Raw genomic sequence first — 14,507 nt, forward strand, 5'->3', positions numbered from 1 at the left:
CTCTGGAATTTAACTTGCCATTCGTGATTTCACATCAACTGCAAGATCAATCAATTTTCCGCCTCAGAGATTAGCCTCCATTGATTTTCTGATTGTAACCACTATGTTTTCATCTGCAGAGAGTATTCTTGGTTCTGTTTACTTGCAGAGCAGCATCACCATGAGCTTCTTGTTTTTGTACAAAACAAAGCTAAGTTTCCAGGAGTGTCAGGAGCTGGGTGTGGCTGTTTGCTTTCTATCCATCCACTGTATCTACACTAAAGTCAAAGAAAGGTGCTGCCAGTGACTGCTGAGGTTAAAGTCTCTAAAAGCCAAATACAATAGACCTTTTACCAAGTACAGGCTTGTCTTAAGCTCGTATAGTGATCTTTGGACCTTTAAGAAATCCTAAGAAAATCAATTCACACTAACACTTTAACACCAGCTTGATCCAAGCAGAGTTTAATTTCATCATACACCTTCACCCTGCCAAGCCTCTTAAAAATGTCAGAACCTCCTCTTGTACGAGCAGCTCCTCAGTGTTACGTTCTGGATGCTGCATCTGTTACCACACAAAGAAATGAGCACAGCTTTGCCAACATTTTATTTCAGTTGGCATCACTAAACATTCCTGAATGATGCACAAACACATCCACACAGTTTCACATGACACTTATTTGTTCTGGGGATGAAACTGAACATTTATCAATTAGAGCAGAAGGCAGCTGATAAACTCACAGAACACAAAGCAAACAAGTCTCAATATGAACAAAGTACAAAATGGAAAAATGTCTTCGTGCAGAAACGTTTAGTTAGTGAACATCAACTTAAAACAAAAAAAAAACAAAACAAAAAAAAAAACCTTTTTCTCTTTTTTCTGAATATTTTGTTAGGGGCATCACATGAACAAAATATATGACATGAAATGGAAAAGTTGATCTGTTCGTCGTAATTGAGGATCAATTGGAGAATTCATAAGTCAAAGATTGGGACTCGGGCTTCAGCAAAAACTGATCAATTTATGTTGGAGGTCAGTTTAATTTTTACTATTTCAAGGTATTCAATTCAGTCCTATGAAGTCTGCGATGGAGCATGTAACCTTGCTCCAACACAGCTGTCTCATTGTGCAGAACCTGATAGACACATTTCATTTGAATCAGGTGTGTTGAGGCAGGAATACACAGAAAACTGGCTGGTCAACCTTGCAGGACCAAAATGAGTATCCCTGTACTATTTAATGCTGAATGATTTGGATTTAAAAAAAAAAAAAAGAGAGAGATAATTAGAAAAGAGTGAAAAAGGTTTTTATTAATTAGAAACAAAAACAAAAAGGTGATGAAGCTTCACTCATCTGAACTTTAAGCTGCCTGGGATGCTAACCTGAACATCTCAGCAGCAAGCTTCAGACATGGTTAGACTTGTGTCATTTGCCTCAGTTTGGATTTTGCCTTCTTGTCAATTCTTCTGTGCTTATTATTATTTCACAACTGATTTTGTTTGCATCAACTTGCGCTACACCTGTTCCAGCTCTGCTGAGAACCTCACTGGTCTGTTCCCACCACACACCTGTTTGTTATGAGTCATTACTCCCCAGGCACTTTACAGTTTCTTCTCCACATTCCTGCATTTCTAATCCCATTCCTGATTTCCATGTTTGGCCTTTGTCTGGTTTTAATCTTGGATATTCCATCTTACTTGACTTGGAGAGAATCTGGACGTCTGTTGATGGATTTTTATCTTTTCCTGGATCTCGCTCGTCTGCAACCCTGAAACACTTCCTGTTCCTTTATTTTTTCCCCCAGTTTATACATAAACTTTGTGTTTGGGTTTTACATCCATGTGTTGTTTACAGGTAGCTCAACCTCATCACAATTTATAAGAAATGATCTAATATTACCCAAGAATATGTAAGAAAGTAGTAAAAGGGTCAAAGCTGCTTAACAGCCTGATTCCTGATGGTTGGCTGATTTATTGCTTTTCTAGATGATTTATAGTTTTTCTAAAAATGTTCAAAAGAAAAATGCTAAAATAAAAGCAGATTAAGAAAAGAAGCATGTAAGGATACCTTGGGTTTCTTGATTTTATATTTTGCATCTCATTTAAATTGTTGCTTATTTTCCAAGTTGGACATCTGTTATGTGGTTTCAATCTGGTTTTCATTGTTTTGCTTTATTAAACTTTGAAATATTTGTCCTTTGAACTTTAGAAACGAACAGAAAAACAGTGGAAATATTGTTTGCTTTGGCATCAACTACGTCTTATCAGCTATCTTTAAAATGCAATCCATATTTTAAGCCCTGCCTGTGTTTAGAGTGAGTCATTTTCATAAATCAATGTCAGTGCTGAAGATAACTCATCTTAGTAGATCTATAGGTCAAATCAGCTTGTTTAGAGTTAATGGATCCCTCATAGATGAAGAACCGTTGCACAGTATTCATTAATATGATCAAATCAGTGAGATGCCATCTCAGTAGCAGATCCAGTCCGAATCAGCTTATTCAACTCAAATCATTTCAAACTTATTAACTTTATTTCTTGAACAAAGCCTACTGGTCTGTGGATAAACTACCTGGAGGTCTGAAGCTGGGATCAGATAAGTTCAAGTGAGTGAAACGGTTAAAAAAAAAAAAGTTACAGACACACACAATAAAAAGTCTAGAAAAAATTATTACAGAGAAGGGATTACAGATAGCACATAAGATGATGTTATCTTGTCCATATTAAAATAGTTTAAAGACAGAAAGACAACAACATTTTTTCATCTTTGATTAGTAGTTTCAAAGTGAGGATGAGGAAGACAAATGAAAAGGTTGTTTAGAGTATTTATCAGTATGGTGAAAAATTACATACAAACCAAAACTGGTCTGAAGACAGTTATCATTTTAAGACATATTTGGACATGAGTGAACAGCGGTTTTATTCTAACTGTGGTTCTTTATTCCGAAAGAATCTGCAGACCTGGATGCCTCCATCATTGATGTGTCTGTCTGTATCAGAGCTGCTGCTCTTCATTTTTTAACTATTAATCTAATAATCCTACCCATTAAATTATTAAATAATTTTTTAGGGTTAATATTGACAGTGCCTTTATGTAACAGCTGATTAGATAGATGTATAACATTTTTAAATTTGACATTTCTGTCTATAAATTCCTTATCCTGAGAGACGTTACAGTAATCATATTGATCCCTGCACATATTTTAACCACCAGAGAAGTGTCTCTTACAGAGGCTGCAGTTCGTTGTCTTAACTTTCATGTCTTGTTAAAACTTGGTTCATCAGGCGATCTTGGCTCAGTCTAAAAGCCTGTAAACAGTGGCAAAGTGCTAACTCACCTACCAACGCCTCCAACATGTTGTAACTCATCCATTTATGCAGCCTTACACGGAGCCATTTGAGTTTGAAGTTCAACAATGACGCAACCGCCTCCACCCAGCACTGATGTGCTAAAAGCTATACCTCTCCTCAATATATGTAGTGATAATTATCAGAGGCTTCTTAGTTTTTCCACATCTATCTGCACACTTCACCTCCACCTTATTCAAACCTTTCTCCTGATAATTTGCCTCTGATTTGACAACTTTGATGCTCCCTGACTGGTTAAATTTGGTGCTTTTTGGCTCAACTATATCCTCGTATTTGGGTAGATTCAGGTTACTTTCTGTCATAACAGAGCACTGTGATTGGCTGCTTACCCTAAAAGGGCTGTTGGGGATGCCAACTCCCCCCCAGGCAACGGCCACAGTGTGTTTGACAGGGGATGTGGGAGTGTAGGAGCACTGGTACAGGCCATCACCTTTATTCCTCACTTTCACCTCCACAGGAAGCCCTTCAGCATTCTAACAAACAGACACACACATACACGCAGGAATACTATTAAAAAGTTGATCAAAAGTTCAATTACAATGTCTTCATCTTCTTTTGGTATTTCACTGGCAAAATGAGCAAATAAATATAAACAGATGAGGTCTGAAAAAAATTAAATGCAGTTTAATGAGCAAGAGGAAGAACAAAGTATTGAGACGTTAAATTAAACACCCTTGGCTTCAAGAAGAGTGCACGCATGTAGCAACTGCTTAGAGGGTTTCTGCCTCTAACCTGTGCTGTGATTTTCAGAGGACCTGTCCCAGCACCCTCAGCATTCACAATGAACTCAGCAGGCTGGTTGATCAGGCAGCCACTCTTCTCAAGACCCGGCCCAGAAGCTTGGACCTGCAGTCACAAAACCAAAGAAAGAGTTGTCTGGTTGTCGAACCAAAGTCAATCAAATGTCTGAGCTAGTTGGAGGGCTTGGCTCTCTGACTGGATTATACGTCTGACAGACCTTGTCTGGGTCAGTGGTGTTGTTGTCAGGGACGATGTAGGCCATGAAGGGGCTGTATTCAATGTCCTCTTCATCGCAGGTCACACGGATGGCGTATTCACCAGGTTCTGTTGGCCAGTAACGCACATCACATGATCCGTCATTCTGATCCTCACACTCTATTTTAGCCTGGGAAGGTCCGGCGATGGCAAAACCTGAGAGTAGATCAGATAAGAGTACTCATAAGTACAAGATTTAACCAATTTAAAATAATTTTTTAAATTTATTTATCCACTTCTGAGCGTCTCAACTTGTTTCATCTCGTCACTGAAACTATTCTAGGATACTTTTTACATTGAGAAAACATGTTTGGTGCATGAAGATAATCACAGCAGCCAACAGATCCCATGACTAGGGGTGATAAATGGTTGCCATTTAAACAACTTACCCAGAACTCCTGCATCGGGACCAATGGACTCCACTACAAAGGCAGCAGGTTTACCCACAATGCCTCCCTCCAAACCAGGGCCCCATGCTCTGATCTGCTGAGGCCCCGCTTCAGGACCAACCACCACTTCGAATGGACTGAGAAGAGGAGGCAGAACTATCAAAATGTGTACAATAATACAATTCACTGCTCTGTAGTCGCTGTAATGATCTTTGGAAAATGCATGTGGCTTTCTGTGCCTGTTTTAGGACTGTATGAATTACATATGAGGTTGTTACAAAGTTAGCAGCTTACAGATCTGTAATCCCATATTCACCAGTTACTGGCTTTAAGAGTGTGAGAGAGTGTTTGTGTAAATACGCAGCACCCACAGGCCAAATAAAACTGTCTGCTGCGATTTATGGTCTGTACTTCACACAAACACGGCTCTCATTAAACCAGTTGAAGCGAAGAAGCAACTTCACTGGACGACTGGAGAAAGGATTCATATTTCTCACCGGAGAAACACAACAACTGTGTATTCCTGACATTATCTGCATTGTTATTTAACTTGTTTAGTTCAAAGGTATTCAAGTACAGCAGCTGCAGAGTAACTATACCTCACATTTTCATACACCAAAATACTCATTCGGAAGTTTTCCACTTTTTTTAAATCTTCCTTTTCGTCCAGCAGAAAAAAAATGTATTGTGAATGAATGGTTCTCAATGTGGGAGCTTTATGACCCTTAATGACAAGCAAAAGGTTTTGCTTAGAAATGTTTTGTTCTGACTAAATAGGTCAGTGTTTGCCTTGTTCGTTTTATTAAATATCACATGTGGCTTCTCAGAAATCTGATGAACTTTCAATGAACATTCATAGAAAAAAAAGCACGTCATCTGTTACACAGAGCCCTCCAGGAACACACAATATATAAGATTTATACTTTTCATTTCATATTGCATGAGGTGTATTTCCTCACCTCTTTGGGATGTGCTGACCACCCCAGGTAATGGAGACTGTGTATTTTCCAGGACTGTTTGGGTGATACTCGTAGCAGAACACACCATCCTGACTGGAGAGCTGTTTCAGTGGCTCTTCGACGCCCTCTGAATGAACAAAAACAGTTAATATGCATGTCACTTATATCACATTTATATTCATATTTCTTATGAGGCTGACATTACAAAACACTACTGGGCATGTTTTTCCCTTCATCTGATGAGAGGGGTTGAGAAACAACGTTGTTGATACTTCATTTGTTCAGCTGGTAAAAGTTGTACTCAAGAAGGGAAAAAGGCTAAAAACGAAGCTTTACAGAGCAGCTGGGAGCTTACTGGACATGTCCGTGGTGTTGTATGGAGAAATAGGGACAGTGAGGGATGATCATGAAACTTTTCATGTCCAAAAAGAACAAAAACAAAATTAAATAATTAAAAAACATCTTTGTCTTTTACTACAAAGACAAGTAGTATGGAGAAGATTTGAAACAGAAGAGGATCTGAGGTGGACATCATCTGTAAAACATGTGGAGGCAGAAGATGGCAGGAGTATGCGTTGTCTGAGCCAGTGGCTTCGGTCACTGCACTTCATCATTGATAAGAGAAAACAGAAGCTGCTGAACGAATTCTTGAAATCTGTTTAAACGGTCAGCTCAGATTCAGCGAAATGAAGCGAAGCTTACGGACAGAGCTTCATGGCAAAGACGGACAAGAATTAAAAACACTTCATGGGAGTAATTTAAGAATTTTTTGAAGGCTAATGTCTGTAATAGCCTGGTAAATTACATGATTTGAGCTTGATTGTCCTTGGTAGATAAAATAGAGTGTGAAATGAGTAGAATCTACAAACATCACCAATTAAATTTTTTTAATTACATTTGAGCCTTTTAAATAGAGTAGTGTTTATTAAACAGTGTGTTTTTTCAACTCCTTGAGTCCAAATACCAAGAAATGAAAAAAGTCTGCACTTTAAAGCCACAAAGTGTTAAAATATTTCCAGACAAAACCATGGCTGGACTTTATGAACACTTAAGGACTGAGTTATGATGCCCTTAGTTCTTAAGCTGCTCTTGTTTCTTTTTTTACTTGCTTTGTTTTTTTCTTTTTCTGTTTTGCTTTTAAAAAAAAAAAAAAAAAAAAAAAAAAGAAAAGAAAAAGTTGTGACAATTCACATAAAGGGGGAAGAGGAGGGGGGGGGGGGGGGGGGTTGACAAAAATAAACAGAATATGAGTATATGTACGCATATAAGTGTATGTAACTGTGGGAATAGGCTTACATATATGTATTGCTTAGACCTCGCAAAAACATACTAAATTTTGTACACACATTTATTGTCACTGCCAACTGTGTGAACTCTCCCCTGTCAAACCAAATAAAAAATTGATTTAAAAAACAAAAAAGAAATTCCAGACAAAATATATAAATTATGCAAGTTATTTGTCACTGAAAAGAAAACAATGTTGGAGCGATGGCAAATATAACCCATTCCCTCGTTCATACATTTTCCATTATTAAAGATTTCATGAGCAGTTTAATAATGACATCCTATTGCATCTCCATCCTCTTAAAATGCTTTAATGCCATTAGAAAAGTATTACACCTTTTTATAGCTATAATAGATGGGGGGAAAAAAATCAGTAACATTTTAAAATTACATTTTAAGCAGATTTTCTGAAGTTCAGCAGGAACCCTAGCATATGTGAGAGCTGGTTCAGTATAATTTTATCTCTACTATCTAAACATTACTCACTTGGTCCCTTGATGAGCACCTTCAGTTCTCCACTGCCAGCATTCCTGGTGTCCACCTTGATATCACCGACCTGCTTCACTCTCAAGCCGGACGGTTGGAGACCGCGACCTGTGGCCCTGCAGGCTCCAGGCATGCAGGCTGTCAAAGAGGGAAAGACGCGATATGAGCAAACTGAATTATCAATGTTACCTGATTTAATTGGTGTGGAGCATAATTGACTAACCAGGTCCCACATCCACACTGAAGGGGCTCCTGGGAACTCCCACCCCTCCAAAGGTGACAGTGATCGTGTGTGGTCCCGCCTGTATTGGGCGGTAGGTGCAGCGGTACGTGCTGTCGCCTTTATCCTCCATCATCACTTCAACACTGTTCTGGTGACCCTGAGGGTCTCGGATCATGACCGTCACATCTCCTGTGCCAGCACCTACATAAAAGGAGAGGAAGACGAGAAACCTTAAACAATAGTTTGTGGTAAAGCAGCTTACCCAGTCTGTCACTGTTAACAGAAGCCAGTTAGTTGAAAAGCATCCTTTTCTCACCTGCAGTGTAGATGTCAAAGTAGGTCGGTTTGTTGGCAATGTTTCCCACAGGCTCGACTCCTGGGCCTTTTACGGTCACTTTGGAGGCGTCACCCAGCGCCTTGTCCACATTCACTTCAAAAGGACTTTTTGGAATCTCCTGGCCGGCAAACATCACAGTCACCTGGAAAACAAAATGAGAACTTTATAAAGTTTCAGTTCCAGAAAATTTCACTTTAAGCGCAACTTAAAACTGAAGACAATTTTACTCTTTAAAAATCATATTCAATTCTTCACAGATTTCAATTGCAAGGTATTCAGAGCTACAGAGTTTTCTAAATTTACCTTGTGAGGTCCCACGACTTGAGGAATGTAGGTGACGCAGTACGTCTTCTTGCCTTCGTTGAGCTCTGCTTTCAGCTATTCAACACAAATGCAAGATGTCACGGGTCACTTAAAAGAGGTTTAATACACAAGATCACAGCAGGCCTGACACTTGAGGATCTTAATATTTACCTCCTCTCTGGTGCCATCTGGGTGGTCTAGGTAGATGGTGACCTGTCCCTGACCAGCACTGAATGTGTCCACAGTGAACACAGCAGGACGCAGCACTCTGTTTCCTGTCAGTTCAATACCTGCACAACAGAAGATTATTGGTGACACAACTTCAAAGCATGCATTTAAATCCTCTGCATACATGAGCTCAAGCTACAAACGGACCTAAGCTCGATTTATAGTGACAAGGGGATAACTGGTGTTCGCTCTAAATACAACACAGGTCCCAATTTATAGCACTACAAAGTAAGTCTGATCCAGCTGCAGTGTGCTTTAAACATTTCCCACAGTAACAATGTTTGCATTGATTTATTTATTTTGTGATACAAGTGATGGTGGAGGCTTTGCTTTGTTTTCATCCAGGAAATGAGTGTTTTCTTCAATGCAACCATCACAAGCTTCTGCAGAAGAAGTCTTAGATGAAAGTGAAAGAAGAATTTGTCAGACACCCTCAAAACACTGCTCAAATACTCACAGTGTCAGCTGAACTAGTTATTTTTCCTTCATCTTTGTTCTGATAGCATAATTACATTCAATAAATAGTAAAAAAATACTGGTTCAGTAAAATTGTTGTTTTTTTGTTTTTTTTTTAAAAACTATCTGAAAATGCACTGCAAAAACTGAAATCTAAGATTAAAAATCTTAAATTGAGTACACATATGCTTTTTTTTTTCTTTTCTTTTTTTTTTTTTTAAAAAAAAAAAAATTCTTCGTTATTATGCCAGAGAAAGTCTCTGCAGTTATGAAACAGTCAGGTGCTGAAAGAAACTGTTTGAACGCTTAACCAGACTAGAAACCACTGTGCTGTTAGTGATACTGTGGAAATAGAGTTGTTATAGTGAGATTTAAAGTCAGTCTGATAAGAAAGCCAAAAGAACTGCCACTAATGAAGGATCCTGTTATAAGTGTGTATAGCCTCTTTAGCCATTCCACTCCACTAGCTACTAAGCGCTTTAACCGGTGCCTGTACGTGTGTACAGCTCATTGTTCACACTAAAAACAGCTCACTTCCTTGCATTGTCGGACCAGCATTTACAGTGTTTCCACTGTCCCAACCTCATTTGACATTTAGCTGATGTTTGTGTGACAGTGCTTGCAGGTGTGTTTTTAAAATCCCACTGGAGGCTTTAAACTAAAAGTACACCCTCAAAAAGGGAACTCCCTATCACTGTGGGGAACAAATTGAGGTTCACATGGGTCTATACCGCTTTTAAAAAGTTATGCGTTACAGGAATCCATTATGTCAGCATAGTCTCGCTGTTGGGACGTGAAAAACAAACATGAGTCTGTGTGAGTTTACCAGGTCCGTATGCACGGGCCTTCTTGGGGTTGAGTTTGGGCTTAAGTGGGGCTCCAGGCTTCAGTTTGGCTTTGGGAAACTGAGACAAGTAGGTCATCACCGACTGCTCGTCTACACTGGGGTCAATGATCTCCTCTGGAGCAATCACCTAGATGTGGACACACAAAAAGTTTAGCACTGACAAAATTAAACAGAGTAATAGAAAAATCTTTAAAAAAAAGGGTGGATTTAGGCTAAAGATGCTCATAGTCATTTCTGCACGTCTGGATTTGCCATGTGACTCCCATATACAAAACAACCAATGCAAAATATACAAAATAGCCTGCAGATTACATCTGCTCAGATATCCTGAGGGTTGTTTCACCTTCTCACACAGCATCGGAATAATGCTACAAGTTATACTTATCATGAAGACCCTATGAATGCAGATGGGTTGCACCAATCCTGGGTGGTAAACAGCAACTAATTTAGTTAAAAGCTGAATGGGTGCAGTTCCAGCTGATTAGGAGAGAAAAGAACCAGAGTGTCTGGGGCACATTGGATGATTTCCCTAAGGTAGCTTTTAGAAAATAATCACCAAAAGTTCCTACTGTGAGAGAAAACTGAATAAAAGCTTTTATTTAAAAAAATAACAGCGTACCATATAAAAATCATTCTGGCTTAATAACCAATTTCTTCCCTTTTATTTAAACTAATAAAGGGTTTGAAAATCTATCCTTTCGGTAGGTGCTGAGCTTTTCGCCCAGTTCAAATCTGACTTTCAAACTAGACCCCCCCCTACCGTCCCACAGCCTCAGAGGAAACAAAAGCCCAATGGAAAGACTATTTTTTATGGCAATACTCCAGCATGTTGTGATCTCTATACAGCAAAAACATGCTAGTGTGCACCAGTAACTGTGTATGACTGAATTATCAACCAGGGCTAGATGAAAATGGGGTTTGCGACAATATCTTTCGTTAAGACATGATCAGAATCAACCTTGCAGAAGAGGAGAAACATGCAGGTACAATAACGTGCTTTGATGGCTACTGCTTTGTGTCCAGATTTACGACTGACTGGCATATTCAGAGCCGTAAAATCAAGATAAACAGTGAGAACAGTGGAAAAAACAGAAAAGAAAAAAGCACCCAAATCAAAAAATCAGCCAACCAGAACAGGCCATAATCCCCTAACTAACTACTTCCTGAGAAGTAGCATTTCTTCCATAACTCATTGTAAAATATTTCAGATGGTGAATAGAAACAATGAAGACAGGAAACCAAACTGTCCAAACAGTAATGCCTCACACCTGTGTGAGACTTTATTGGTCAACTTTGGCCCCAAGAAGAGAAACAACCAGAGCAGAGTCAGCCTCTGTGGGGCTGTGTGATGCAGAGACCACAGGATGTGATGGATTATGATGTGGTGATACAAGATTAAGCATCACGTAAATGTCGCTGCAGTTTTCTTCTCTTAGATAATGTCAGTCTCTTGAAGACCAGAGTATTTTGCTAGAATCCATTTTTTCCTCTTCATAGTGCTGCAGGAACTGTAGATAACATTAGAGCAGTTTACAAATCATTGTTTTAGCTTAGCTATGTAACCCCCAAAGAGGGTCATCTCAGTTGTGATGCAGCTGATCCCACGGTCAGCTGTAATGTGATTGGTTCAAGTTTATGTTTATCAGTTTGAGTGACACTTTTGACTGAACATACTGACATGGCTCCGGCTGTGAAAATTAAAAGAAGTTGGCCATTACCATTTCTTATAGGTCATCTTTCCACCAACGCTGCTGCACACCCTCATGACTTACATTTTACTCTGATCTTTCTTCAAAGCAAGTTTCATTTTCGAGATGGTACTAAAATTTTTTAATATCTTGACTTTGCTTGTTGTTATTAGAGCTAAAACGAGTAAAGGTTTCACTGTGGCGCTGCATCAAATGGAAACCAACCTGTGGAATGCCAAGCCAGCTGTCAGCCAGTTGCATGGCTTCAGTCGCGTTCTCCACTGGTTTTACTGAATCCCAGCTCTCCCAGTCTGGACACAGGCCTGCAAGGTTCAAACAACAAAAACATGAGATCTGAGACTAAATTTTAGCCTATTACTTGCAAACATAACACACAAAAACACCCAACGTGACTAAAACGACTAATATTTCCACTTTTACTAGATAAGCAGTAAATGTCTCAAAATCAATCTGAGCAGAAAACTACTGGCTAGACTTTACTTTGAGGAGCTAAATCGAAGCTAATTATTAAGAAAAAAAAAAAGGAAAAAATACATGTTAATCTTTTACCGCTGAGAAGGTTTTGTACTTAATAAATATAATTGTTATAATTTAAAATGTAACAGTCAAATCTCTTGCCGTCACTAATATAAATGTTCCAACATCCATGGACATCAAAGTCCTGACAAAAGTAACATTTTCTGCAGTATTATAGCAGCGTGTGCCTAAAACTGGCAAGGTCTGATTCGGGTGCGACATAAAAACTCAAATATACCACTTTGTGTTTAACTAAACTTAAAAAACAAAAAACAAAAACACAACCCCGTTTCACTGTTTAAACGTTGCACCAGCTGTGCAGGTCTTTAAACATATACCTGGTGCACAGCTGTCCACCAGTGCCCCCAGCGCTTTGCCGTCTCTCCAGTCTTGACTGAAATTGGTGATTGGCAGATCAGGAACTTTGTGTTGAATCCAGCCCAGCAGACGCTGTTTAGGTGTTTTTGACTCTGCCTGAACATAAAAGCAGCACAGTCAGTTTCTGGAAATTAACTTGTTTTCCCATTTTCTTTCCAGGGTGAGTTTTATGACAGAAGGTCATGCTGGCTGTTACCTCTTCATCCTCACCCTCCCATACTGGCATGGAAATGGAATAATGCAGGATCAGAGTCCAGACCAGACCCAGGATCAGCTTTAGGTTTCCATCAACAATGGCTTTAGAGTCTAAAAGGAGTGGAGACAGACAACACAAATCAGATTCACAGCCTGCTCTGTGATGGACACAAGCTGTTAAAAACAATCTAAACAATTAAATACTACATGAAAACCATATTAAATCTTTCAGCCCCCCCATTTTTTCTTTTTTTTTTTTTTTAAAAAAACAAAAAAAAACACATTTTCGTGTACTGACCAGTTATCTTGTATTTTTTCCTGTTAGCTGCAGTGAGCAGCTGTTTTCTGTTGGTCTGCCAAAATTAAAAACACTTGTATTGAAATAAAGTTAAACTCATGAGCTCACTTACGAAAGCCTAAAGGTATGTTGACTGCAATACAACAAAAATACAGCTTCAATCAGTTATTCAGCTTCAATACAAATCCACAGGATTAAAGAGATAGCCAAAACATTCTGAGATTTGTTCAGCGAGTTCCTGCAGAGTCACTAAAATTCAACCACAGACATCCATATTTACCAAACAACTCATTTCAAGTCCTGCCTGCTGAGTTTATATCAGATCCAGATGAAAAACTGAGCTCAGTAACAAACTTACTCCCAAACTATAGATTTTTCCTTCTCTGGTTGTGCAGAATAGAACAGAGAGCTGCTGAAAAATGTTTTTTTTCATTTATTAGACTTCACTGTACCCATCAAAGGACAAGGCCATATTAGCCAATCTTTGGCTATAGTACATCATGTTCACCACAAAGCAGACAAAACAATAATTCTTTAATCTGACTCCATTTCTCTCCAACAACTTATTGCTGCTGCAGACACACAAGCGAAGGGAAACACATGAGGTCCAGAAAACACTTGTGTGGACACACAACTGGACCTTCTTTGGAGGGTGGCACTCCTTAATATAGCTGTAGGGGAAACACTGGATTTTAATTCATTACAATTGAGTGAGGAGAAGGAGAATCCCCCTTCAGTAGTTTTATTGTATAAAAACAAAAGAGACCTAATAATGATGAAATATGATGTAGCTGACAGATTTAATGGTACTTCTTCAGAAAACTGTCACTTGTATTCTATCCTTTAATGTAAAGACAGACTCCTGCTAACAAAATGATCTGGGGAAAAAAAAGAAAAAAAAAATTTATATATATATACACACATACATACACACACACACCCACACACACACATATATACACACACACACACACACATATATACACACACACACACACACACACATATATACACACACACACACACACATATATATATACATATACACACACACACACACACACACACATATATATATACATATACATATATACACACGCACACACACACACATATATATATACATATACATATATACACACACACACACATATATATATATACATATACATACACACACACACACACACACACACACACACACACACACACACACACACACACACACACACACACACACACACAATAATGACGAGCGAGGACTCCAGACAGATTTCTGCATAACAAGTCAAACAGCCTGCTGATATTTTAATCTTCTTCAAAGTAGCTTGGATGCTTCATTCTGTATCCATATTTGCATCTGGACAGACACCTGAAACAGTTTGTTTAATTTCATGCATTTCAAATTTAAATGAAAGGTTTGCAACACAAACTTCAAGGTGTTTTAAGGTTCTTCAATTCAGCCTTGTGTTGTCAGAAAAGGGACAAAAGGTCAACATTTTTCCCTCTTCTACAGTTATTAAAACATCTGTAGAGTTGAAAGAGATCCAAATCTATC

At 38.7% G+C, this 14,507-nt stretch overlaps 1 protein-coding gene across 1 annotated transcript in view; it reads right to left on the reverse strand.

Moving 5' to 3' along the window:
* flnba (filamin B a) overlaps positions 1–14,507 on the reverse strand; it is a 63,385-nt gene that overhangs the window by 26,434 nt on the left and 22,444 nt on the right. Inside the window, exons 2-15 of the mRNA XM_079242377.1 lie at positions 12,653–12,762; positions 12,417–12,552; positions 11,767–11,864; positions 9,833–9,980; positions 8,494–8,612; positions 8,323–8,397; positions 7,999–8,161; positions 7,683–7,883; positions 7,460–7,597; positions 5,690–5,816; positions 4,731–4,867; positions 4,304–4,497; positions 4,078–4,191; positions 3,675–3,818 (exon numbers count right to left, since the gene is read on the reverse strand). Of these exons, the coding sequence (XP_079098503.1) occupies positions 3,675–3,818; positions 4,078–4,191; positions 4,304–4,497; positions 4,731–4,867; positions 5,690–5,816; positions 7,460–7,597; positions 7,683–7,883; positions 7,999–8,161; positions 8,323–8,397; positions 8,494–8,612; positions 9,833–9,980; positions 11,767–11,864; positions 12,417–12,552; positions 12,653–12,762 (1,904 nt within the window). The remainder of the gene's footprint in view (positions 1–3,674; positions 3,819–4,077; positions 4,192–4,303; positions 4,498–4,730; positions 4,868–5,689; positions 5,817–7,459; positions 7,598–7,682; positions 7,884–7,998; positions 8,162–8,322; positions 8,398–8,493; positions 8,613–9,832; positions 9,981–11,766; positions 11,865–12,416; positions 12,553–12,652; positions 12,763–14,507) is intronic.

Source organism: Telmatherina bonti (genome assembly GCF_933228915.1).
Source record: "Telmatherina bonti genome assembly, chromosome: 6".
Taxonomy (NCBI): domain Eukaryota; kingdom Metazoa; phylum Chordata; class Actinopteri; order Atheriniformes; family Telmatherinidae; genus Telmatherina; species Telmatherina bonti.